Below are 27,656 nucleotides of genomic sequence, written 5' to 3'. Positions count from 1 at the left end.
GCAGCAATTAAAATGTTTATGCAATTACATAAAACATAAACCAAAAACATAATGAGAAAAGACAATTGACAGATGGTAAAAAATGGCATGGTAAAGTTGGAAAACAAAATACAATTTCTCCTTCTCTAATATATATAAGTTGATGTCTAACAAATTTAGGCTGTTTTTTTTATATCAGTGTTGATAATTTCCTTTGTACACATTTATAAAGCAATAATACATAAAATCAGCTGAGTGCCCAAGTCAACTGTGTGTTTGCCAGTGGAAGAGCCTCCTCTGTTGTTTTGCTCTGAATAGTGTGTTTACACAGGTGTCATTATGAGCACAATGCAGGGCGGTGGCGGCAGGTGCCTGTCTGTGCTGGTTGGATGATGGCATTTATTGTCACGATATTGACTTTACATGGCAGAGGCTTGTTTCCCACCGTACACATTGTCACTTGTCTTATTTGGATTGTAACGGAAAACATTAACGATGGCTGTTTTCTATTCGTTCATCTCTTTAAGTCAATGGGCCTTAAAAATAATGACTTAATTTAAATAGCTGTTCAGTGACTGGCCAGAGAAATTCCAAAGTGTTGTCTGTTGCAGTAATCTTCATACCTGATCCTCATGGTGGGTTGACTTTAGTTAATATTCCTCCAGCTGCTGGAAACAGATGTAAAACTGAAACTTGTGTATGAATACCGTTGTTGCAACTTTATCAATCCAGGAAATCTGTCAGTAGTTACTGCCACCTATTTACACTCAGATCAGAGCATCATTTATACAATTCACCATGCATTAGCGTGAACCTTAGGTAGGTAGCTAAACTGCGTAAACAACCAGTCACATTTTTCACGACTTGCAGTTTATCAACATGACTGCTGCAATTAGCAGTTAGACAACAGAGATGCCCTTAGGGGTGGTCAGCAGACACTCCTGTAACTCCGTCTTATTTAACTGTAAATCTGCCTGCCTGAAGACACAGTTACACTCTAGAATTTGTGTGCGAGTGCAAAGACATGAATCTAGTTTTGACTGTAACTGTTGGATCACAAGGTGTCCGGAACTGAGGAGGTCTCATCACAAACTAAATGTTGCATACTGAATGGTTCGGGGTGAGAATACGCACCATTACACCCTTAATCTTGATATATGACAGTCATCGGTTTTGTTGAAGCACAATAATATGCATATTCTAACGCTCTTTTACTCATGGTGCAGCCTGACAGGTGTTTTCACTTTGAATTAGCTCTAAGTGAAAACTCTGGTATGAGTGTGTTAAGTGAACTAAATGAGAGAAAAGACTCGTGTAGGCAGATAAGGGATAGTCTGTACATCATAGATTTATTTCCTGTCATCGCAGTCATTACTTTTCTATTGCCTGTACAGAATGATAGAACTGCATGCTGTTCCTATATTGAGAACAGAAACAGGGCATATCCAGTTTATGCCTCATCAGGTGTCATGTGGCTCATATCCATTTATGGGCTTATCTAGCCCTCCGTCATCCAGTTACTCTGTATTTCCTGTTAGCATCAAGTACCATAACCAGTATTTAGCTTTCACCACAACAAGTCACAAGGGCACTCTCTATAAAACCTCCCTGTAAGTGTCCCTCAGTAATCCTTCAAGGCTTTGAGTCATGAGATATTACAGAGTCTTTATGTCCCTGGGATCAGACATTGAACATGTGCTGGAGACTGTGTGCTCTGTTGTGAGGTTGAAAGTTTGCTTTTAGCTTGTCTGCACAAACACCGCTGAGTCATTCTCCATTACCGTATGGGACCTGCTTCAATTTGCAAGCATCTGTTCAAAACAGGCGTTTTTCTCCGACATGATGGCTTGTTTCCAGAGCAGTGCCCAGTTGCACAAATAAAAGGTGTCTGAGTAGGTGTTGTTGTACTCATGTTACTGAACTAGTTTCATTTGGCACATTGCCTCTTTCTGACTGCCGTATAATTTAAATGGAAAAGTTCATTTCACCCACAAAGCCTTTCACCTCATGTAGTATTATTTTACATAGTGTTTTTCTTGTTGTGAGACTGTGGTAGCATTTAACTCACTACTGTCCTTTTCAAAGGCAAAAACAAATGCTGACCCAAATGTTGGTCTATGAAGTCACCTACACAGACATCAATGTGATATTCAAATGCTGTGTTTGCATGGCCGGCTCAACCGCAGCTTCGTTTACCATCAGCGCATAGTGGATTTCATTGTGTTTTGCTGCCTTTCTGTGTCCAAAGCAGTTTACACAGCAGGGGTATGCAAAAGTGTGAGTATCAAGTGCATTTATCCCAGAAGGCTTCTGAGGTGAATAGAAACGTTACTCTATTATCCCGGGCACTTTTTCAGTTAGGCTCCCCTCTAGTTTCATCGGTTGACCTAATAGCTTCAGAGCCTGTGAAGAAGTGGACACAAAGGCATGGCGTTTGATGGACATTAACCACCGACTGTGGCCTGATTCGATGTGAGGATGCTTTGTTCTCCCTGGCCTCACGAGAGACTTGTTTGCAAACTGTTGGATAAAAATGTGCTGCCTAAGGAAACAGTAGAGATTGGGGGAAGCGTGATAGACTGACTAGAAAAGAAGGAGGCACAGGAAAGAGGGAAGAGGGGCAAAGAGGAAGCTGACCTAATAGCCTTGTATTGTCCATTCACAGAGGATAAACCCCACAGGAATACAACTTATTAAAAATACAACTTAGTGTTTTGCCTCCTGTGTCACATTCACAGCCTTTACACAAGACACGTGTCGTTCAATACGTTATTTTCAGATACAAAAGCCACATCGGTCACCTGTCATGGCTACCCCGTGTTTTGTATTGTCCCATGTTGCAGTAAGGAGTAAATCAGAGTAAGTGTTTGCGTAGGCTACATGAAAACAAATGTTCAATAAACAGAGCAGTGTTTAGATAAGCTTCAGATGAACTCACATGTCAGTGTGAGGAATGTTGGTACAACAGAGAAAGTGATGTCATTGTTGAGTACAGCCCAGAGGCTGCTGAAATACACATTGCAGGTAATAAATTCTGCAGCACTGTATCAATGTGTGTGTATTTGTATTTATCAGTCATGTGAAAAAAAATGCCTTTAAAGGAGTTGTCTTTCAATGCTCAATTTGTCTGTGTTTTTTTTATGATTGAAACAGCAAAGTGTAATTTAAATGTAATATTATGCTTCTTAGAAATGCTGTCATGCTTCATTAATGTTGGTTAAAGCTTTGATGCAAGCCTATTTGATATCATGTCTGACATCATACAGAGAAATTAACTATATAATCTTAATAACAGGTCATAAAACTAGACTCCTCTGTGCTGGAGATAATTTCAGCTTAGCAAGTAACATTAATGTGATGTTTTCCTCTGAATTCAGTGCTGCACTTAAAGATTTATTAAGTGATCCCACTTATCCACTTTCCCACTGGCAGGGCGGAGTTCCTTCATGGTCATATTACTTGTGCATAGACTCTTTGTTCACAAGTTCAATCATGAGGCTTGTCATTGGGATTTTCTGAGTTGAAACTAAGGCCGTGTTCAGGGTTATAGAAAAGAAAATGTCTCATTTAGAAGTCTAATCATGATTGGTAGAATTGGTTGTGATTTAATTACTTGGAATGTTTTGTACTTGTTGATCTCAAGGTGAACATCTGCAGACTGGTCATTCTGTGAATGTAATTCAGAAAAAATGCTGCAAATTTTTACATGATGAATAGAAGGAGGACCCTGCTTTTAGGGTCAACACAGCTTTCAGCTCACTTATGTGAACTGCTGGACTAACAGACCAATATCAGTTTATGTAAGAACTCATAAGTTTAGCGAAAGAGCTCCATTGACAGGTAAAGAAAGACTAACGGACTCATATATTTGCCTCAAGACCTACCAGGTGATACTGGGGCTAAAATGCCAAAGGTAAAATGGTATCTGACAAAATATGAGTGGAACAGCCATGGTGCTCTGTTTTTGAAGGATGTTTAAAACTATTGGAAAAAAAATGCCTTAAACAGACAAAACATTAGTTTGAACTCTAAACTTGCATTTTTCTTTGCATCTTTGCCACCAGACTGTAAACTTGGGCTATTCTTAATTAGGGCTGCAACTAACAAATGTTTGCCTGTGTTAATTTGTCCATTGTTTCCTTAATTATTTGCTTGATTAATCAGTTAGTTTGGTCTATAAAATGTCCATAAATGATTTTCATAGCCTTAAATAATGTCATCAAATGCCCTAATTTGTTCATAACCCATAGATATTCAATTTAATGTGATAAGGGAGGAAAGAAACCAGAAAATATTCAATTTTCAAAAAGTGAAATTCAGAGAATTTAGATTTTTTTCCCCTAAGCAATTATTAAAACCAAGAGTTGGTGATTAATTTAGTAGTTGACAATTAATCGATTATTGGTTGCAGTTCACTCTTTTTAGAAAGTGAATGTGGTTGCCACTAAAAAAGTCCAGCAGATCAAAATTAACTGCTGATGAGATTTAGCTTAAAAACAAACAAACAAAAAAACAGTTGCGCGATTGCTACACACATTCATTAAAACACAAACATTTTTATTTAGGAAAATTGCAGAACCTATGAATGTTATTATATTTACTTTGAATTTTCTTTGCACACCAGTGGTTCAGCCATTGCACCATGAAACGAGTTTTTTCAACTAAATTAGTAATCCTAAAAGCTTCAGTCAAGGGCAACTGGGCTGCTCTTGTTGGTTCTTGGAGATGTTTCACCTTTCATTCAAGGGTGTTCTTCAATTCTGAAGAACTACCATGACCTGGATGACTATAAATCTGAACAGACTACATTAAAGTATGTTATTGGTGGCCTGGAGGTAGATTTATTTAACGTGCCGCCTGTGTGATTGGACAGTAACACGGTATTCTGTGGTATAACTAATGTTTTACGATACTTCAAAAGGAAAACCTAACCTCAGGCTACTATCCACCTTTCGTTTGGCTCCCATCTACATAAACAGCTGTAATGACCTTGCTGACAGTGATTGACATCTGTGCTGTTGCCTGGTGACACTTATCAGTTTTTCTAGCTCTTGCAGCAAATCAGAAAGTGAGAATTAAATGGGACCGTCAAATGCACTGCAGTCATCTCACATTGTGGTTCAAGTGAAGGTCAGGGAAGAGACAGTGACATGTCTGTCTATGCATGTCAGACACACATGGTAAAAACTGAAAGATATGCTGCAGCGTTAGGTGAAATGTGATAATGGTGATGTGACGTGTGGGGCACTATAGCAATGAAGATAATTAGATTTACTTAAGGGCCACCAAGAATTCCACCTCTCATTATCACACCTCAGAAGGAGCACAGCAGAGTTCTTCTTATGGATGAGTCAGGGCGGATTATGAAAACTTTTTGAGTGTCGTGACTAGTCGGTAGTATGACTCACTTTGGTTTAGACTTTTGCTAAGTTTGTTAAGTGCAGTGTTAATGTCACAGCAAAAAAAAGTAAAAATCTGTTTGCCATTAAGTTATATGGTGGAATATGTTTCTCACTAGGATAAGCTTTCCGAATCGTTCGATTTGCAACACCATTCTATTCACGCAGTTGTAGAACAGCTGATTTTGATTGAGGCATTTAATAGGAGCATTACATGAAACAGCATAAGGCTTAATTAGTCTTAAGAAACCCTGTATTTTAGCCTTCAGTTCTGCTGCTGGGATAATGAGCGCTGCTTCACACTCCATGCTGTGATTTATCAAGGCATGTGACAACAGGAGACGCTGAGGAACTGGCAATGCTCATATGGTTTTACTGCTGGCACTTAGAAAAACGGTTGACTGAGTGGAACCGGTATGCTGCCAACCATGAAATGAGCAAGGGGGAAATTAAATTCACACCGAATGTTTACGAGAACCACAACAAATTTGTCTTTATTGGAGTCACTTTTTACGTGCGGTTCAATGCTGTGCAGGATCTGTTTCCTTGATTATCCCCCCTCTGGTGATCCTGTGACATTGTAAGGCAGTACGCTGAAAATTGCTGCTTAAGCTATTAGATAATATTTCCTGTGTTGGGAGGATTGTGTGGCATTAGACTTTGGACCATGTTGTGGATAAATAATAAGACTTTCCTCGCTGTTAATGAGTATAAATTGTGTTTTTGTTGTGTTTGTGCAAAAGGAAGTCCTCTCCTCTCCTCTCCTCTCCTCTCCTCCCTTCCCCTACCCTCCCCTCCCTCCCCGGGTGGGGTTACTTAAAGACACCTTATCAAATATTGATGCACCCATGAAGCCTCTGTTCTCTCCACCCACACCCACTTTGGCACACACCACACACATATACAAGGACAGAGCCAGAAAGCAGATAGCTCAACCCCTGAGTGTCTTCCTTTTCCTGTGCTCTACTTTCATTTTGGGTGCTGCCTCACTTTCAGTTTAGATGATGGAGGAAACAAAGTGCAGGGTGACTTTAGTTCTCACCATTAATGGTTGATTTGGGGATGAAAATGAGTGGACAGGTCATCTAAAGTTCACTGATTTAAGGTAATATTTTCTAATTTACTTTTCTGTGGCAAAAGTAAGGCAAGGATACTGCTGAAAGATGTTTTCCTGTGATGTGATGGCTGTTTTGCTTGTGGTTTTCCAGTCTGGTTGCCACACCTCAACTTTATCCTCTTCTGCCTACTCACTGTTTCCTCTGTTGCTCTTAGTCATTTGATCTACCACAGTTAGTATACAGCATTACCGAACCCTCTGTGCTGTCTCATTGGATTAGCATCCTTTAGCATCAGTGCGACTCCGCTCAGTATTGCTTTCACTCAATACACATTAGTCTAGCATCAGTGCTGCTTTCATCCCTGTCTCATTCTATTAGCTTGCTCTAATGGCACTCTGTTAATCTCTTCAGGGAGAGAGCTATGGTCCACAACTGCCCTGTCCAGATGACTGGCCTAGTTACTGCACCACTGAGACACTGGACTCTGTCAATATATGTAAATGAGGCTGCACTCTTTAAGGAGGTAGGGAGGTTGCTTGAGCTGTATTTGATTGCCAGGGTATATTTATTATACCTTTACCCATTCTCAGATTAGACACTTTGGATTAAGTACCATCAGAATCACATATTTTCTGTTTAAAATCTATCTTTGGGTTAAGGCAAATGCTCAGATTATTGTGCAATCAGTAAATGTGGTCTGAGATAGTGTTTGTGTGTGTCCATACACTTTGAAACAAGCATCTTTTCTCACCTTACAGCCAGCTGGATGACATACTTGGCTCTTTAGATAGAAGTCATATATCTATTGATTCATATAATTGATTGGTTCTGCACCATGAAAGACTGATTTAACAAGATGGAGAGGAAGATGTAGAAAAAAAGAGGGTCAGAAGGTTCAGGGGAGTTAGAAGTTGCAGCTGTCTTCCACACGACGCCAAGAGCAAACAGAGTGCCAGAAGAGAGTTTTCATTCTTTTTTCACTCACTCCATCCATCCTTCCTTCTGTTCTCTCCCTCTAAGTTTTCCCCACTGTATCTTTCCTCCTTCAGCTCTCTTTGTTATGTAGCTCACGGTCCATGTGGACTTGAATTGTTGAGATATGCCAAACTTTTTATTCAAACAGAAAGCACTTCGCTTGCATTTTTAATCCCTCCAGTGAGAAACACTGAACATTGAGTTTAGAGGCTATTCTGAAAGTTTACCCTTAAACTACCGATTGTGCTACACAGGAAATACACACTGAATAGCAACCACAGAGGAAAATGTTGTGTCTATCTAGGCTTTCTGTGTGGTTACAGCATGTTACTGATTCCTCGAATGATATGATGAAGATTTTGTTCAGTCGCAAGTGAAACATGGGACAGTCCACTTATTGCTTCTTCTTATAAATTGTCTGCATAAAGCCACATTTAGTGTATTGCAGTCAAACAAACAGGTAATTATGTCTGACATTATAAACCCCCATAGGAAATTGTTTATCAGAGCCGGTAAACCGCAAATATCCAAATGTATTTAGTCTCAAGATCAGTTTATATTTTGTAGAGTTGGTCTACATTTGCTACACTTGTTAAATGGCATTTACAGTGCAAAAGTTGGACCTCTGCTCATTTTTGAGAGTAATGTTTGTGTTTCATAAAAGTGCATTCATTTTTTAGGATAGTAGGGATCCTTGGCCTGTTTTTGAAACAAAATGTCAGGCTTTTCAAATCTGTCTTCTTCTTTAACCTGCCTCAGTTATATTAACAATAGCTAGCACACAAAAGTGTTCATTAAATCTGAGTGATCTTTTTCAGTTGATTTTTCATAAAATAAATGTGATTAAATGACTGGCAAGTGAGCAGAGACACATTCATAAACAGGATAAAAAGCTTTGGGACACGGTTGGCAGTAATGTACTGTGCTGCAGTAATATACAGTATACAAATGAGGAGCTGGTATTGAATGCAACTCATATGGGATCTATGGTGCTGCCTAACATGATAAGTTTTTGTTTTTCCATTTTTTGACATTTTAATAAACTGTTTTCTCTCCAAATTGCTTTAGAAAAGGTGTGACTTCGGCTTAAAAGGTCACTGCATGGGGAAATGCATAAATACATGTATAAGAATCCCACCAGGAAATTCGTCTCCTCCCTGGCCTCCCTCCTGCTCTCAGGTTTCCGGAGTTTTAATAAAGTCAAATAAAATCCTCCTCTCCTTAATCATTCAGAATCAAATGATGGAGCTGTAAGAGATGAAGAATGGATGCAGCCTGACACGCTGCTCTGTTGAGAGATGGTGCCGAAGCTTTGTAATGATAGGGAACTATGAGCACTGGGAGATGGGGACAGACTAGCTGTGGGGATAAACAGCAGGAATGGGGATTTACTGAGTGTAACAGAGGACCTCCATTCATGCGTAGCCCCAGTGACCCAATAGATCATAGCCCTCTGGCTGTCGCATCCTATCTGCATCCATCCTGTTACTCCTGAAGAATGCATCTCTGTAGTTTTGTGTGCATGTGCATTTCAAAACTGAAAGCTTTGCCAGAAGAGAAATGAGCAACCTGACTATTCCACATTTGATTTTTCAGCCCTCCTGCTTCTCTGCCAGGTGCTTTCCAGCTGGCTGTCCTCTGAGTCAGAAATGAAGAAAGGCCAAATAACCTCACTGTCAGACAGAAACTAAGCTCCCACTCTCCGAGAGACCCACGACCGAGAGTAAGAAAAGATGTCATCTCACTTTACTGTTCAGTTCACACACACAGATTGCTGCAGAGATGCTAAGCTGCAGGTCTAGCAGAAGATTTCGCTGTGGAAAAAGTCTGGAGTCGAGTCTCTAACTCAAACTCAGTTCAACGTTATCTGTCTGTTTGTCCATTCTACTCGTATTTGTGATCCCTTTGACCAATTTTCAGCTTGCTGTGAAGAGAAAGCATTCATATACTGAACAATATTTGATGTTAATCTTGGCAGTTTTTATTATATTAAAGCATAGTAATAATCCAGACTTCAGTTCATCGTATTGCTGGACTGTTGTCTTTAGATTATCCATGACTTCACACTGTCAGGGTTTAAATCGCTATCTCATATGCAGTGCAGAACCACAACACTGGGTTTAATGCAGGCCGGGTACTTGATGTTATAAAAGCTGTTGGATATTTATTCCCAGTACTTTGCTCTGGGGGAGGGGCAGGGCAGGCCTTTAGATATGACCGTTTGACAGATGGTCTGCAAGGTTTACTGCTCTACCTCTGAATGTGTGTCAGTTACAGTCTTGTTGTTTATTTGTGGCTCTATTGTGCTGACCTTTGTCTTTGTACTAGTTTTGGTAATATTGCTAGCTATAAACACTATACTGTGCATTGCGGTGAAAAACAGAAACTCATTCACTCTAAGTTGGCACAGAATGCTTGGCGCTTGCGTGGTTGTTTATTTTATGGACAGTTACAAGCCGATGCATGCGAAGTTGGGCTTATTTTGTTAGAAACAAAATTTTTTCAGACAAATTTGTTCATAATGAAGCAATATCTGGCAATTTATGCAGTATTGTTTTTGGCCCTGGCACAAAAGCTTGGATGTTGTATTGGCAGGAGTACTGGAAAAATCAATACAGGCAGTGCCTCATCAGTAGATCTACGCTGGGGGATGCAGAGATGAGGGGACATTAGTCGGCTACTGATTTATCATTGAACGCAGTAGCTTGTAACTTGTTTAGACTTTGCTTCAGTGCACCAAAAATCTTTTCATATACGGTCTAAATGTAATTAGAGGTTTTGAGATTTAATAACTTCTCTCTTGTTTACCAATCAGTTCTTTGGATTTTTTGACTTCTCTTTCCTTAAGAGCACCTACTAAATCGTCTAGCCTTACAGTTATCCTATATTTGCTCTTGCTATTGCTGCAAATTTAAAGCTAAAACCTCAACAATATACTATAATTTTTCACTGACTGTATCTCTGTGTAGCTGTCTTGTGATTTTAACTCAAAATTTGAACATGACACAAATAGAAGCTGTGCAGTGGAATTTTTCAAAGGTGACTCAAGTACAACACAAATGGAATTAAATAAAAACATCAGCAGTGCAGACAGATATCTTTCAATGACTAGGTGATGAGTGAGATGACTCAGACCCAGATGAACAAACATTTTCCGCAGCAATGTGTGGATTTGCTACTGTGTAATAGAGATCTGCCACTCTTGATGTGAATGAAACTTGAAAGGTTCTGGGGCACAGACAGTTGTGAAAACCCCTGGTCTAATTGCTATCCATTAAACACACATAGACACACATAGCCGCTACCCCCTCACCAGGGCAAAGAGGCTTTGGTTTACCCTGCCTGTGCATGCTGACCTGATTTTTTGTGTGTAAGTGTGTATTTTTGTGTTTTCTAGCCGTGTGTGTTTGTGAAACAGATTAGGATGGTGACATTGCCAGACACTTGCGTGGCCGTGATGAGTGAGTCTCTTTGATTGTAGACACGTGTGTCTCTGTGTGGGAAAGTAGGGCAGTGTGGTACAGAGTTTTTGTCCAGAAGAGGAGACCCACATTGTGACACAGTACCCTTCCCCCATCTCTTCAGAAGTTGATTTAATCATTGCTCTAATATCTGTGTTGTGTTTTTCAGTATGGCTGCTTGACCTTTACAGTTAATTCTAGCAGGATAATGTAAAAACTACTGCGCTGAACTCCATGAAACATGAGGGAAAGGTGGAACATAGCCACAGGAAGAACCCATTAAATTTTGGGACATTGGTCTTGGCTGAAGATACACTCTGCATGCATTTATAGTTTGTATTTGTGAATATTATTATTATTTGGTGCAATAATGAGTTGTTTTCTTTTGGAGTTCTGCAGACAGTTTTTAGTGCAAAATTTTTAGCGACTGCTTTGCTTCCTCATGCAGATGGTTCACTTTCCGCTAACCACATCTGCCATCTGGATATCAGCAACTTTTCAATTTATAAAATTTCAGCACAAGCCAGATGGATGTAACATGCAGGTGAACCACCAACACATGTACACTTGTCACTTGGCTGAGTGGAATTGAATGAATCTGACAATGAGTGAGAGAAAACAGCCTTGTGTTCTCCCTCCATTGGCTTTACATCATGTACATCCTCCATTCACTATTCACAGTGTGCTGGCCACTTTCCCAGCACTGGTTTCCCCTTGTCCACCAGGCGTTGTCTATCCTTTTGCCAATTGTTGTTTTGGCTAGGCGTGTTGGAGCCAAATCCTGCAAAACCGGTGCCAGGTAAAGGTCACGTCATGTGTGAAGCTCTTTGAAAATTACACTGCATTATTCTGTTAATGTCTTATTAAGAATGTGTTGCTTGTTCCTTTTTTTAAACCCTTTAATTAGGGAGTTGATGTGGAAGAGTTACCTTGTTTTAAATAGATCTTAACAACTGTGCAATTCTGTTTGCTGCACTATGATTTGCAAGCTTTTGCCATCTGCTTTGATTAGAGTCACGAGTACTCCTAAATGGATTCAGTGAAGAGACATCACATTTCACCAGTGTGATAGAAATTTGCGCCAATTTAGAGACAGCAGAAAGGGACAGGAACTCATTTATCCTACATGCCACATGTGACCACATGAACGCATTGTGATAAACGTGCTGTGACAAACTCTTAGGTCACCCTTTAAGCCTGCCAGATTAATCCCTAACGCTGCTCATAGTCAACAGTCTTCAGACATGCAATCTTTGCAGCAGGTGAATAGGACTATGCTCAGAATTTTTTTTTTTTTTACTGTTTTCCAGTGTAGATAATTAAAATGCCGTTACTGAAGTGGACAGAAATTCTCTCCTGTGTGTTTGTGTGTCTGACCAGATTTGTGTTTTTTGTTGACGTTTGACTTTCTTTTCCCTCTAGAACTTTTCATATTAGTATGTTTTGATGTCACTGGCAGGAAGAAGATACTGTAAAAAGTTTTTGCATTAACAAATAGTTTCAAAGGATTTTATGAGCCTATAAAGCTGTTTGTCAGTATCTCAAGCCAACTAATATAAACTTAAATCTAATAATCTGTTCTCTTTTTCTGTCTCTTTCCCCAGTTGTGTATAATTCCATGCTCCTCCATGCCTTTGTTGGCATCTAATGGAAGAAAAAGCACCAATCAGGTCTGCCATGGTATCCAGACTACCTAAGTTCGGTGGACGCTCTTCGACTGGCGGCACTAGCCCCCTTACCAATGGTTCTACACAGCCAACCACACCTACCCAGGATGGGAAGACCACTTCCCCAGGAACACATCCTAATGGTGTGGTCCGTTCCTCACCTTTTTCCCTGAAATGGAAAAGAGACGAGGGGTCGACCAACCCCACCACTCCCACCAGCCCTGGGGATGGAGGTGAAGACAAAGTTCAGACACAGCTTCCCTCATTGGCAAAGGAGGTAAAGAATGGCTCTCCAGGGACACCTGTGATGCGCAGGTCAGGCTCTTTGATGATGACAGTGTCCAGCCCAAAGGCTATCCCTAAGCACTCTTCGAAGATGAGTCCCAAAGTAGGGACAAAGTTAGGCCTAAGCCCAGTGAATGGAGTTTCTAAAATGGGCCATAACGGCTCCAACATTCCTGCTCGAACAGGTTCAGAGTCGCGTCTTGTGCGGCCAAGGTTAGGTTCCAGCTCTCCCAGAAGCAGCTCTCAAGACAGCCTTTCTCAATCCAGTGAAAGCCTGAAGATCATGGCACTGGACAACATGGTTCGTTCCAACAGCTTCACTCACTTCAAGCAAATTCCCTCACCCACCAGTGAGCCTATGATACGGTCCTTCTCCTTTAACCGGGCTGTGGAGCTAGCCAAGCCTCTGGCCAATACTCAACTAAGACCTCCTCGGAGTAGTTTTCTCAAACCTCCTCAGCTGAGCAATGGAAGAGTGGGTTTAGGACTGAATGGCGGCCTTGGAGGACTTCAGAACAATAGAAGTACTTCAGCTGCTTCCTCTCTTCCCAGCCCCTCGGTCTCTCCAGCACCTGCAACCCCCCGGGCTCTGAAGAAGCCGCTACTCCCCAGTTGTGTCTTGACCAAATCACTGGGAAATAGTGGGGGACCTTTGGGTTACAGGCTGGCTCGATCCAGTCAGGCCAAGCAACAGAAACCTCTTTTACCAGGTAGGGCCAAGGACGATATCAGATTTTCAGCTGCCTCTGAAAGTGGTGGGCTATTAGGTATAGCAATAGACATCGAGCCAGCTGAAAAAGCAGAATCTCACAGTGACAGTGATGGAAGCTCAGGAGATGGAGGAAGAAAAGGAGAAAGAAATAGTCTACTTCGACAGAACAATGGCCAGGCTGCAGGCGAGACCCTGGAGGACATGTCCTTATCTTCTGCCTCATCGTTAGACAGAGGTGACACCAGTGAAGAGTTTCTAGATGATTTTGACAGTGTGGGAGATGTGCTCAGTGATGGGGACCTGCCTGACAACAGGAAAGCTGGTAACACTACGCACAACCCCCTACACAGCTTTCTCAGTGACACCATCAACTGGGACACTGTGGATCTTGCTGGTAAAAAAAATACATTTAAAGTAAATTCAGCTGAATTTAATGTGTTACATTTGTGGCAGTTGTTCTGCAATGTGTTTATATATCTACTGCAGGACAAAAAGATGACAGCCCTATGCAGGACTCCCAGGAATCACTGGCCTTGTCTCCAGAGCAGGGGGATGCCCCCCAGGTTTCATCTGTGGAGCTGTCACCCTCCAACAGCTCTGGTGGAACTTACATGTGGGATGAAGAGGGTCTTGAGCCGATTGGGGAGCCTGGGACTCATCCATTAGACAGCTACGATGACTCGGAGCTCAACAGCATGGTGAGTCCCAGTTTCGAATTTTGCAATGCAAAAAAATAACCTTTGGTAATTTGGTAGTTTTTTAATGCAACCTTTCTTCAAATATTTTTTTCTGGCTTCACTTCTTCCCACTTCCATTTTGCACTTTGGGTAGAAAGAAAAAACAAAGAAACCTTAAACTTATGTGTGTCAAGAAGACAACACAAGCCAAGTGATATGAATTAGGTAAGATATACTAGCTCACTGAATTTGTATTCTGCCATATTTTTAAAAGAACATTCAGTTTAAGTTCTGTAGATTGACTAATCAACAGTAAATTAGATAATCATTTTACTTGGAAAATGTGTAATTTATCAATTGTCTCTATTAAACTGATAGGATACTAAGTACTCTTGTAGCCTCTGCCAACAAACCCTCATGCTCTCAACTCCTTGCCTTTATGTCAACTGGCAGATTGCACAGCAGCATTTTTTAGAAAATGAAAGGGGTGGAGAGCAGCCAAAACCCTTTAGCGATGATGTGGTTACTAAGGCTAAAAACCTCAGAGAACACTTAAAGCTATTTCAGCTTTAGCTGATTGAAAGTTGGCAGAGAAGAGGCGTGTGTGACTGAGAGCTGGGTTCATTTCAAGAAGTGTAGTTTTCTGGAGAGAGAGTTGAAATATGCATTTATGTAAAGGTTATGAGACCTTAAATGTGATCTGGTGCACATTAAACAAAGAGACTTCTAAAAGTTTTGTGGACACCACAGACTAAAGTTCAAGCATCCATTGACCAGGTCAGAAGACTTCTAAATCTAACACAAAATGTAGGTGAACGGTATACATTTAAGTATAATGCACTTCATTTTAGCTTCCAGAGCCACATGTATACTATCTTCAACCATGCTGCATATTCACTAAATAAATACAGATGAAAAAGGAGAAAAATTTGAACCCTTGAGCCAGACAGTGAGGAGATCCGGTGACTCTGTAACGCTGCCCTGCCAACCGAAACCCATCGGGATAGATGACAAATTAAAGGAAAAACCATGATCTGCATACACCTTAACATTGATACGACAAGTCTCTGGTACTCTACTGGAGTGATGCAACACCATTCCTTCAAAATATTTCCTCATTTGGTGTTCTGATGTCCATCATCATTTTCATACTAATTCAACTGTTCAGTGATCCCTTGTGTCTTTTGATGTGGGCATTGTTATTCTGGAAGAGATCACTCCTATAAGGATAGAAAAGGCTCACCATATTGTAGTGTTTCTTCCCTCCAAGGATACAAAAAGATCCAGACCGGACTGAATAGTGACTGGCTCTCCTTACTGTCTGCATTGGTCAAGAACTCAGGTTTTTCCTTTAATTTGCCTACCATTTGTTTATTTCGAAGCCATTACAAAGCACATATGCTGTAGCAAATAGGCTTTAGGCTAGCCTGCTGGTTACAACTTCAACCTTTTTAGCATTACGGACTTAATATGCCGAAATTCATTAATCAGTTCCACTTTTAAATAATTCCTCTCTCCTTTTAGAATCAGGGATTAAACAAGCAGAACAAGGGCTACAAAGCAAAGCAAAACTGTCTGGAGTTTTCAGCCAGCTCTCACTGTTTCATGCCAAGGCCTCTCTCTTTTTTTTGTTGAAAGGAATGCTGACCTGCCCACCAACTGTGTGTTAACAGCATTGCTGGCCTTGCTTTGGTTCTCTGTATTCTTGTACCAAGGCACCTGATCTCAGGAATGTATAAAGACCTTACAATGAGCTGGATTAGAAATTATATAATACGCTTTGTCTGTTTACAACTTTTATTATGTGATGTTAATCCAAGCTTCAAGACACTGATAATGTGATGTGTTTATCTTACAATAATGGGTTTGTGGCAACTACAAGTGCAGTAAGTGCGCAGCGTAGGTGTATGAGCATGTTCTGTCTGTATTATTCATTGCTGCGATCGGTACAAGCACATGCACTTTAGCCATGTGTGTCTGATTAAGAGTCATTCAGTATGTCTTAAGGAGTGTGTGGGTGTGTATGTGTGTGCATTTGCGCGTGTTGGCTTGAGCGCATTTGTGTAGTAGATTAAATGTCATGTGGGAGACCTGTTTGAAGTTTTGCAGAGGCGACTGGTTGTTGACAGTCCATGTGTAATAAACAGTTTCTCTGACTGCAGCCGTATAATTTGCCATCACGTGGTCCATCTAAATATATGTACTGTAATATAGATGTTTTCAGGTTTCTATATATTAATACTATTAATACTGCCTAAATCTTTACAGAATTGCACCATTAGAGAAAAAAAGAAATACTCGTTAGAGAATTTCAATCAGTCCTTCAAGATGCACTCAGTGGGTATGACAGGAGGCTGTTACTGCATCAGTGACAGCCATCATTTCTGTCCTCGGCTGTTGCAATGAAGCTGAACACCATACAAATCTGCTGAGAAATTATTAAATGCAGTAACATAGCTTTCTGAGGTATGAGTCTCTAGAAGGAGACAGTAGTAGTAGTCACTGCTCTAAGAGGGAGAAATGTCTGATTTGTGGGGAACGAGAAGGGAATACAGCAAAAAGGAAAAGGGTAAAACCAGATAGAGGGAAGAAGAGAGATTTAGTGGCTGATTGCTGATGTGTGAAGATCAGCTCTATGGGGAATCTGCCTTTGAGATATTTAACTGAGCTATTTGATTAGAGGAAATGAGCCCACTTACTGTAATTGGATGCACTGAGCTCTGCCTATCCCACCCCTTTTTTCTGCCATTTCCTCTCCATCTGTTTGTGTCTCTCACTACTCATTCTTCCCTTGTTCTTTGAGTAAATGGTTCCTTGTAATGAGCAGAAGAAGACCACAAATATAATCCCGTCACAAAGCAATGCCCGTGTCCAAAATGATTAGTAATTCTCGGAGATTTATCCTGCATAATCTCTGTGGTCTGTAAGGCAGTAGAGACATCAAACATTGTGTGTCACAGTTCGTTTAAAGGGCAGTTGAGTGAAATACCCTTAGCAGCAGGAGTTGGATGTAAAAGCGTTTTTCTTGTCTCGTAAAGTAAAGCAACCTCCTGCTCTGAATTAGATGCTGATAGAAAGGCAGGCAAAGTAATTAGAACCAGTCTTAATGACATATAAAACCACCAAGCTTTCAATTGTGGCTCTGAACAAAGGCAAAAAAAGCAAACTTGATTGGAAGTGTTGTTTATAGCGTTTATGTCTCTGAAATTTACTGTTTGTATTTTGCCGGTGTGAGAGAACGGATAAGATATTCAGCTCTCATTAGATTGACATTGCTGCAGTGCAGTGGCATGCTCAGCCCACTTGGAGGCACTGTGCATCCTCAAGACAACCCAATGTGGGTGTGCTTGCAAGCGTTCCTGATTTGTGTGTGCCAGTATTTTTCTGGCTATACGTGGCTCTATCTGCATTCATGCATCTGTGCAAAATCAAAGAGTGGGCTACCTGAGCTCATAATAGCATTCCCATGATGCACCATGCAGCTAGGTACAGTACCAGCTTTACAAAATTGGCATTGTGAAATGGAAGGCCACTTCTCATAGTCCCTTTTAATGTTTTTTTCCAGGCCTCAGCTCAGTGTCTCATGGTGTACAACAGCATCAGTGGACCTGGGCACGTTTTATGTTTAAACTGTTGAAATATTGTGGAGGTCTTGAGATTTTGTTTTGAAATTTTATTTTGTCTGGCAACACACAAGCAACCATAAATGCACTGGATAAGGACAAGAGCTGAAGATGAAATACTCAGATCTGACGTGCTTATGATTACCATATGCTGTCTTTATGATAGTGGACTGAATAATAGCAACACGTGTAGCATAATACCCCTGCGATACATATATGGTATTTTTTTTATTCTGTGTTGTTTTAGTGAAATTCTTAGTTTAGGTGTAGTTTTTGTTTTGCTGTTGACCTTATTTATCTCAGTATTTGCCCCTCTGAACAAGGAGTTACCAAATATCCAACACATCCTAGATACAATAGAATTGAATTCAACATCTTAGACTCTGCCCTCATGAATTATTACAGAATAGAATAAATCCATCTTTGCCACAGACATCATTAAAACATTAACCTTCTCAAATGTATTGTACTTCATAGGGTTATTAGATTGTGCTGCATGACATCATTATCTCATTGGACTGTGATATGATTTGGTTTCATTCATATTTACATGATCTTTGCGGTAACATTTAGATGGATAAGGAAATTTCTGCTGATTTCATTTAGCATGTCCCTCGGAATTTCTCTCATTTAAAGAAATATATTTCCTTCCCTCGAAACTGCGGCCCAGCATCCCTCCTCACAGTATGAAACCTTTTATGAAAAATGCCTGGATGGCTACCGTTTGTCTCTGGTAATTTGGTGCTTTCATATCCCTTCTTCTCTTTCTCTTTCTTTTTTTTCTTTAGATGTTTCCCACATTTTACTTTCATTCCCCTCCTCTTTTTCCCCTCTGTTTTCCTACCAAACTCCTAGTGGTTAGATAATCCTTCGGTTTCTCCCTTTGCTGCCTTAAAGCTGCAGAATTACTGCAACCTCTTATCCCTGATTTATTTATTTTGCCTCTAATTTTAGGCTTTTGTGGAGCCAGGTTGAGACAGGTCAATTCATTAGTGTTTAAATGAGTGAGGTGCTTAAGCCTTTTGTCTGCAGAGTGCTCAGCCATTTGCGGAACATGCTGCCTGTGTACCAGCTATGCTGTTGCATTAATGAGGCTTATAGTTCACCTGCTTTTGTTAATGTTGATTTTAAATTTACAGCAGCAACCCTTTAAAGTAAACAATGGTGATGGGCGCATCTCCATTGGTGCATTCATTATTTTCTTTCGAGACCATCACACACACACACACACACACACACACACACACACACACACACACAATACACGTTTTTGCTTGTTATGACCCTGGTCTGAGTCATTCCTAAATTACAACTTGTACTTCTACCATTATCAATCATGCCCCCCTTAATTTCCAAGCACAGTTGTGACCTGTTGATTCACTATAAATCATTAGCATATTCCATTTCTAACCACTTTGCCAAACAACTGGCACTCACATGTGGTGAGTGCTTATTGGGTACCTACTGAGAAGGATAAAGGCAATGACATAGCAGAATGGCAAGATAAGTAACACACTGGCTAAAATGAATTGAAATGTAATCAATTTATGGTGTGTAAATTTTTCTTGGCAGTGCTGTAATTGGCCATAATGCGTACAGTCCATCTGTCAAGGTTTTGGCAGAAAATTTACTCTACATATTCTTCCTCGAATCTTTTAGAAACAGAATAAATTTGGACATCATAATTTGATTTTGGACTTTAAACTAGAGTTTCATTTTCAAGTGGATACTGGTAGATTTAAATAAGTTTTGTTTAAGCTATCAAATGAGTTAAAGAACGTTTTAGAAAATACATTCAGCCTCACATATACTTTATCATTAAAAAAGACCCACAAAATAGAAATTTAGGAGAACAGAACGAAACCATACATACGTCTGACTTGTTTTTCTCAACAACTAGATTCTAGAAGTTTTACCTGCTTATACAACAACAAGATATAAAAGGCTCCTGAAGTGATTTGTGGTAATATTGTGTGTTTTTGTTGCTGTTTTGTGTCTCCGAGAGGTCATTTTATGTCTTTTAGTACATGTTTTGAGTCTCTTTGTGGACCTTTTTCCGTTATGTTGCTATTCTATGTCAATTTTGCAGTTATTTTGTTGCCCTAAGACATAATTTTGTGCTTTTTGCGTGTGTTTTGAGTCTCTTTGCGGTTGTTTGTCATTTCTGTTGTTGTTTTATGTCTCTTTGCTGTTGTTTTATGTCTCTAAAAGGTAATTTGATGTCTTTAGGGGCATGTCTTGGGTCTCTTTGTGTCTATTTTTTTGTGCATCCTCACCGTGTTGTTAACATGGTTGTAAAATATTATTATGTTTTTTTAGTTTGTTGAAGATGACAGATATTTTTTATTAAATTGTTTTTATTTCATCAAAAATTAATTAACAAGCATCACCATCACCAGTCAATTAGTGTGAGAAGTGAGTCACTGAAAGATTTGGATCACAAAGCTTTTCAAGGGAAGTTGCTAATATATAACGCATTTGTCACTGTTTGTATGCCTTCTACTTTTACATCTTAGTTGTTTTCTTTCAAATCCAGTATGCAACATTATAAAGCAATTGCCATATTAGATAATCTGCAAAGTACATTACATCCCTTAGCACACTTTTATAACAGTACATTGTTTTGTATTAGTGTTAAAGAAAGAGAATAGAGTCAAAAGACAGTATTTTATACAGTACTTTCATGTATTGCTCACTGTAGCTAGTGTTTAAATTTTAAGCTTTTTCATGTATCTTTTTGTTGAATCTCTCTCCTCTTCATTTCTTATTCAGCTTGCAGTTATCTCATTTACATTTCATGCTTACATTTCTTTGTGATATTTTAAATCTAGTATAATTTCCATATCTAGGCCTTCATGGATATTTGGTATATTTTTTGGCAGTCCCTGCTCTGTCTGTTTTGCTCAGGCTTGAGGGAAAGGGAAACTCAAGTCACCTTTCCGGAAAACATTTTATGATATACACAAATGGAAAAAGTTTGACTGGAGGTTGAGATTGAAACTACTAGATTTACATCTATGGCAGTAACATGCTGCAAGTGTTCCTTCAATATCAAAATCACATTTCAGATGTTTTGGTGGTTGGTATGTGTCAAAGTAACATCCACATGAATGCCAGGACTCAAGGTTTCCCAGCAGAATATTGTATTGTAAGATAATGATCAATGTTGCACAGTTTACGTTTTAGCAGTTCTATTTTTATGGCTGATTGTTGTATTTTCACAAGCACAAAAAGAGTCTTGTGTTAACACAGTCTGTTCACAGTTTATTCGTGACTAAGATTTTATTTTTTATCATGTCAGTACATACATGAACTCTATACACAGGTACGACATACGGCTCAAAATGTGCATTCTGTTTCTTGCCAACAATATATGCATCTTGAGCACCAAATGAAACGAGAAAAGGATAAATCTCGGAAAAACGCACTGCTGATTCAAGGCTTCTCCAACTCTCTCTTACTCCCTTCTGCTGCTGCCATCATTCATTAGCAATTTCACTCAGTGTTCCTCCTCCGCACTGCTTCTGTTTCTATCTCTGAATGTTTGCCTGTGCATAGCATAACACAACACAACAGAAATAAACTATTTCCGTAAAGAACATTTGCATTTTTAGCAGTATTCTTGTTTCTGTGACAAATGTGAATGATCCAAATCCAAAATATTTGTACCAATGGCAACAAGTGTTTCCCTTACTCTGTCAGTTTATTATTTTAAGATGCAAACTACACTCTCTCATAGAGCTTCACAGTAAAAGCTATCTAACAGTTGAATGTTCGTAATCCATCCCTTTTTCTGGATGGCTTCCTCAAATGTTCAGTTTCATCATCTGTGACTTCCTACTGTAACTTGAGAAAGAAAATAAAATAATTAATCAGTGATTTGTTATTTCATTTTGATGTTACTAAGAGACACTCACAGGAGCAGAGTAATTCATTTGGAATATAATATAGATTGTAGTAGAGGGCATATCCCCCATCAAAGCCAGCAGCAAGTCCCGAGATATAGAGTATAAAAAATTATACTGCCAAGTAGGATTGCTAATGGCTCACAAGAGATATATACTCTCTACTCTCTTTCTCTTTCTTGCTCTCTCACTTACACTCATACGCACACAAAAATACAGCAATAGCGCAAATAAAACCATCCCGTTTTGTAGTCACAACACTGCATTTGCTATTATTTATTATTTTAGCAATTCTACAGACATTATTTTGAAAGTATTTATCCTTTGAAATTTGGTAATCCTGGAAAAAGGGTATATTTCCAGTCCTACTCTCTGATGGAACACTAAGATTGCATCAGAAAGTAAAGCTGGGTTGAATAGAGGAGCTTTCTTCTGAGTCAAAACAGAAAGACAGTTCCAGCTGAGAACACGTACAGTCTAAAAACTTCTCCCTAGCACATATTGATTTTATACTCTTATCTAAAGCTGAAGTTTGTGTTTTTGAAGTTTGATTGAACCGAAAATGAGCTTCCAGCTGTACCTTTTTTTTTTTGCCCAATTGTGTGCCACGATGCTTATTTACATTCAGCCCACGCAAAACCGATGTCTACCAGAGATCCCCAAAAGATACTCCACTAAGAAAGCAATGGCTAGAATTAAGGTTCCTGTAATGAGCTCTAATTTAGTTTTGCAAGTCTACTCTGAAGACGCTCAGGTCGTTTGAGAGTTAACTGTCAAACTGAGAGAAGTTCAGCCTGAAAACTTTTCCAGTGTTTTTAATCAGTGTTTGATTCAGCTGTGTTTGTTTGAAGATTCAGCTGGTGTCATGGTGGGAGCACCGAGTGCATCATGAAACAGACTGAGCTGCAAAACCTTCCCTCGGCTGTGACGATTCGGAATGCTGGTCATGCCGCAGGGTTTGAATTGGTGAAGCAAATCAGGGTAAAATGTGCATGTTATATGTAGTATTCATTTGCTGCTAGTCACATCTGTATTCCCTTAGTGAAAACCACCACCATGGCTACAGAGCCAACGCTGCTGTTCAGATGCATTCTAATGACGGTCCATAAACATGGACTGTATGTAAAAAAATGAACTTAGTCTCCAGGTCTGAAAAGTGAAGGCAATGCGGGAGTGTCTTAAACCTGTGGTCTTTCTAATGGCCATTAGGGGGCGACTCCTCTGGTAAAACAAAGAAGTCTGATTGTATAGAAGTGTATGAGATAATGATGCTACTTCTCCCTTTTTTTTTTAAGCTCAGTGAACATTTTGCTAAAGAGTTTATGGTCTCCATGTCTAGTTTCAAGTCTCCTTCAATACAGCATGATGGTCATTTTGTAAATCCCATGTAGAGTGAACTAGACAACTAGGCATGCTCTGTTTTTAGGTGGAGCTACCTTGTGATTATTGTGATTAACAGATTGATACTGTATTGGCATGAGTAGTGTTCTGAAGTTCCCAGTCGGATCCACCCCTTGCTAATTGCTTCTGCTTACAGAGGAATAAGGCGGCAATGGCCAAATTCCAAACTTGAGACTTAAAAACGGTAATCCTCAAACCAATGCATGATTTCATGGTTGCTGTATTCATGTTTTATGTACAGTTTACATCATAAGCAGTTGACTTGACAATCGAATCTTAGGATGCAGTTTTTGGGTTCGTTATTGAACAATATTGTTTTTTAAAGTCTTCATGATACTAATTTCAGTGATGATGTGATGCAATTATTTGTCAGGGTGCAAAATTTAATATATTGCATTCAGCATCTTGTGCAGCAGCTGGTAAACAGAGAAAATATTACCTACATGCACATGAAACATTGAATGTTCCTGCTGTACACTTGCTGTTTTCTTGTCTTAGTAACTCAGTAACATCTCTGTCTCAAAGAAGGATCGCCCTCATAAATGACTGATTTAGACTGTGTGAAGACTCGAGGACTGAAGTGGACATACACCTTAATCCAATCTACCACTTACATGGGCGTGCTGACTCACTCTTCTACTGAGAGATTATCCTGAGTTTTTCAGTGCCCTAAGCTGTTGTGTTCTGCCAGTGGGAAATAAAATTTCCTTTGGAGGTACGCAATGTCATGTAGGGACAGCCGTGATGGGGAGGGACAGGGACAATGAGTAAGCCGTGAGCAGAATAAAGATATTCCTTAGTACCTGGTTTGATGCCAGTTTTATAGAACTGATACACAACGGGGTGCAATACAATACTGCAAGGATAAAGAGTGGTTGTTCAGGTGGTGGAGCGGGTTGGTGTTAGTCCCTCATGTCCACATGCTTAAATGTCCTCTAGCAATAAATAATAATAACACTAAAACACAATTTACTTCTGTTGTCCATGCAGTGTATCAGGAAAAATGTAAGCTTCTTTGGATATTTGCAAAAAAAAGAGTGTGATATAAAAAGTAGGGATAAAATCTTAAAATATATAATGTACACTACTCTTCAAAAGTGTGGTCTCACTTGGAAATGTAATTGTTTTTGAAAAGAAAAGCATTTTTTTTCAATGAAGATAACATTAAATCAATCAGGAATACAGTATAGATGTTGTTAATGAGGTAAATGACTATTCTAGGTGGAAACAGCTGATTTTTAATGGAATATCTCCATAGGGGTACAGAGGAATATTTCCAGCAACCATCACTCCTGTGTTCTAATGTTACATTGTGTTAACTAATGGTGTTGAAAGGCTAATTGATGATTAGAAAACCCTTGTGCAGTTATGTTAGCACATGGATAAAAGTGGGAGTTTTCATGGAAAACATGAAATTGTCTGCGTGACCCCAAACTTTTGAACGGTAGAGTATATAAATTCCTCATGATGATGGTCTTATAAGAGGTGATTCTACAGTATGTTAGTCATTTATTGTACATCACTCCATATCTGGAAGAGAAAGAGATCCCTGAAATGGCACAATTCATTTTCAGACTCCTCATACTTCTTTACTGCCTATATTTTACATTTTGCACAATTTTAAAAACGAATGTGATGAAATTATAAGCAGTAATGCACATTGAGTGTGACAAAATGTCTACACTGGATGCATATTTGCATCATCCTTCACGAACGAGCCGATGCAGTTTCATTTTAACCACGTCAACGCTCTGCACTGGCTGCATAACTCTTCATGCTTTATGTGCAGGAGTTTGATCCACGTTTTTTTTATGTGGTCTGTGATTTTGTACTGAGCCTTGAGTTTTGTCAAACACCTCATAGGGCACATCAGTACTCTGGCTGAACGAACACGGTGAAGACACTCATAGAAGACTGATAGCTGCTGCTGTTTTGCTAAATTTTTTTGTCAGGCTGGTGTTCTGCATGGAAGATTTGAGCCTTTTTAACATAGTGGAACTGTCAGGCAGCCAAAGAGTTAAAATCTCTTGACCCAAGGAAGGATACACACTCCTCAGTGCTGTATCAAAGTATCTCAATATTGATGCCAAAATGTTGGAAGAGTGCAAATGAACGTTTTAAAAACGTACTAACATGTATTGTTTTATCAGATACTTATCTTCTAATATTAAAATTCATAGTCAGAGAATTGGAGTTACAAGGTTAGAGAGAAGAGTGTAAGGGTAGATGAGAAATGGGAGACAGGATGGTGGAAGCGAGAAAGAAAATAACAGATGGGACAGATTGATTTGTACACAGACTCTTCAAAGAACAAAGATTCCACCCACATCGTGGTTGATAGTATTTGGAAGACTGCAGAAGTATGATTTGTTTATTCTGTTTTCTTCATTATCCCCCTCTTCATTAAGCCTCAAACACTGAGTACCAGTCAGTTATTGTGCAACACATGAGATATTCAATAATGAGTAATTTTACGCTTGTGCCTTCTAGTCAAAGTGCTGTCAATTTAGTTTTCGTAAAGCACAAAACTGCCTTAAAAATAAGCTTTGAACTATTGATTCCTTCCTTTGCTTTTGGGTAGGCTTTGAATTATTTGGTAGACAGCAGCACAGCAGTCGGACTAGGTGCATATTTTGAGGCTGCATTGAGAAGTGTTTTTGCTGGGTTTCAAAGCGTGGTGTATTATCATTTGTAATTGGGTGATATTTTCCCGAAAGCCTCTTCTTCTTCTTCTTTCTGTGTTGTGATGTATAGAATAAGGACGTCTTCCTCCTGTTCTGTTGTTGGAGTGAGAAAATCATGTGAAGCTTTGTCATAGAAAAAAACACACTGAAAATGATGCAACAAATTGTTTTTGTTAATTAAAACAAGCAGGGAGGGAATGGGAGTAAATATCAATAAATACATTGTGTATAATGTTAATCTACAAATGTTAAAATGCAGTTTAAAAAAACTGAATAATTGCATAAGTACATCGTGGTACTCAATTTCAAAATGACATGACAGGACTGTAAACACTGCATCTTTGTGTTTGTGCTGTTGTGCATTGTGTGTGTCTGTGTTTTTACTTTTCTTTGTTTGTGCCTGAATTTATGCAGAGTTCCATGTATCTGCCCCCTGATATTTCTCTCTGCAGCTGGTCTCACTGAACAAAAACACTTTTTCCAGCAGTGAAATACTAAAATGACTCTAATGCACTCCTAATATGTCTATAATTTTACGTAATGCCTTACAATTAAGTGAGCATTTACCTGTAATTTTTGCGGTTCCCAGGATATCCTTAACAACCTGGATCCTCCGGGAACGGGAGAGTTGGATGATGACGACCTCATGCTGGATGTGGACCTCCCAGAGGATGGCTTGCACGGTCAGCACCCACATATACACACAGTTTTTAATGTAATTGCAGTTATCTGACACATAATTTAAATCTGTGAGGTTATTCTATGGCCATGAAAGTGCTTCAGTTTCATTGGCTGGATTTTTTCCCCATTATTTTTGTATAAATGGATACCTCCAGCAAAGCTGTTCTGATCATAATTGTAAATTAATGCATTACCAAGGTCTGAGCTCTCTCTTTCCAGCAGTATCCTTCTATGGCATATGATGGCTTGAATAAATTGAGTCCTGCCTTGCCTTGGGTGAAGATTTGCCTCTGAAACATCCATTAAAATCTTTTAATGGATACCTTGTTGTCTATTATGTGCTGTTTTAATATTCGGTTGCTGAAGAGTTATTAAATTACAATTCCATGACTGCCACACAACCGACTTTGAATTAAAGCTGTTCAGCTGACTTGAAGTAGCCAGCTGCCTGGTTTTGTTTGAATGAACAGATGCAGACACGTAGATACATTAAGTACCCAACGGCAGTGAATATACAGACTCAGTAGGAGTATCCTGTATGTTTATTGCCCTTGACAACAGCAGGATGATGCTACCATGATTAGTTTAAAAGCTTAATATTCAGACATTACATCACCCACTTCTATTTCGATTTTGTATCTGTTAAAGTCTGAGGAGCTTTCACTTCATTTCATTTTCCCATTGCAAATGTAATCATGTAGCAATCTACTGAAACAGACTTTAATAGAATCTTTGTTGGTGTTAAAGGTGATTTTTGCAATCTTACCATGTGATAACAGTGTTCCTGACATTATTATGGATTATTCAGCTCGTGTTTATCACATATATGGGAGGAGCAGAGGACAGGTAAAGAGGGATGACCTCGCCTGTCATGAAATGTAATGAATTCTGGGAAGTGAATTTTCCCTTGTCGGTTTTGAAGCCAACCCTATCGAAGTACCATCCCTGACTAATGGGTTTAATGCACTATTTTTTGTGGAATGACACTTAGCAGGCTTAGTAGGTTCAAAGAAGAGAACCTTCAGCACCATAAAATGCAGTGTATTTATATATGCTTTCATGTGTACATACAAGCTTATGGATTGGGATCAGCTCAGCACACACACTGGGTGCACATACACTCACAGTTGCCTTTTTTTAATAGACCCT

At 39.4% G+C, this 27,656-nt stretch overlaps 1 protein-coding gene across 10 annotated transcripts in view; it reads left to right on the top strand.

Annotated features, from left to right (window-relative positions):
- ccser2a (coiled-coil serine-rich protein 2a) overlaps positions 1 to 27,656 on the top strand; it is a 57,288-nt gene that overhangs the window by 2,632 nt on the left and 27,000 nt on the right. For 4 of the 10 annotated variants that reach the window (XM_035946471.2, XM_055018513.1, XM_035946477.2 and 1 more), the window contains 3 exons: positions 12,477 to 13,930; positions 14,023 to 14,234; positions 26,416 to 26,509. In XM_035946471.2, the coding sequence (XP_035802364.2) occupies positions 12,520 to 13,930; positions 14,023 to 14,234; positions 26,416 to 26,509 (1,717 nt within the window). In that variant the 5' untranslated portion in view covers positions 12,477 to 12,519. Of the gene's footprint in view, positions 1 to 6,359; positions 6,484 to 6,847; positions 6,960 to 9,007; positions 9,135 to 12,476; positions 13,931 to 14,022; positions 14,235 to 26,415; positions 26,510 to 27,656 lie in introns of those variants that run through there. The other 6 variants (XM_055018515.1, XM_035946473.2, XM_055018514.1 and 3 more) reach the window with 4 other exon arrangements.

Source organism: Amphiprion ocellaris, chromosome 16, assembly GCF_022539595.1.
Source record: "Amphiprion ocellaris isolate individual 3 ecotype Okinawa chromosome 16, ASM2253959v1, whole genome shotgun sequence".
Taxonomy (NCBI): domain Eukaryota; kingdom Metazoa; phylum Chordata; class Actinopteri; family Pomacentridae; genus Amphiprion; species Amphiprion ocellaris.
Note: the sequence above shows the minus strand (reverse complement) of the source record. Positions and strands in the feature narration are given on the sequence as shown.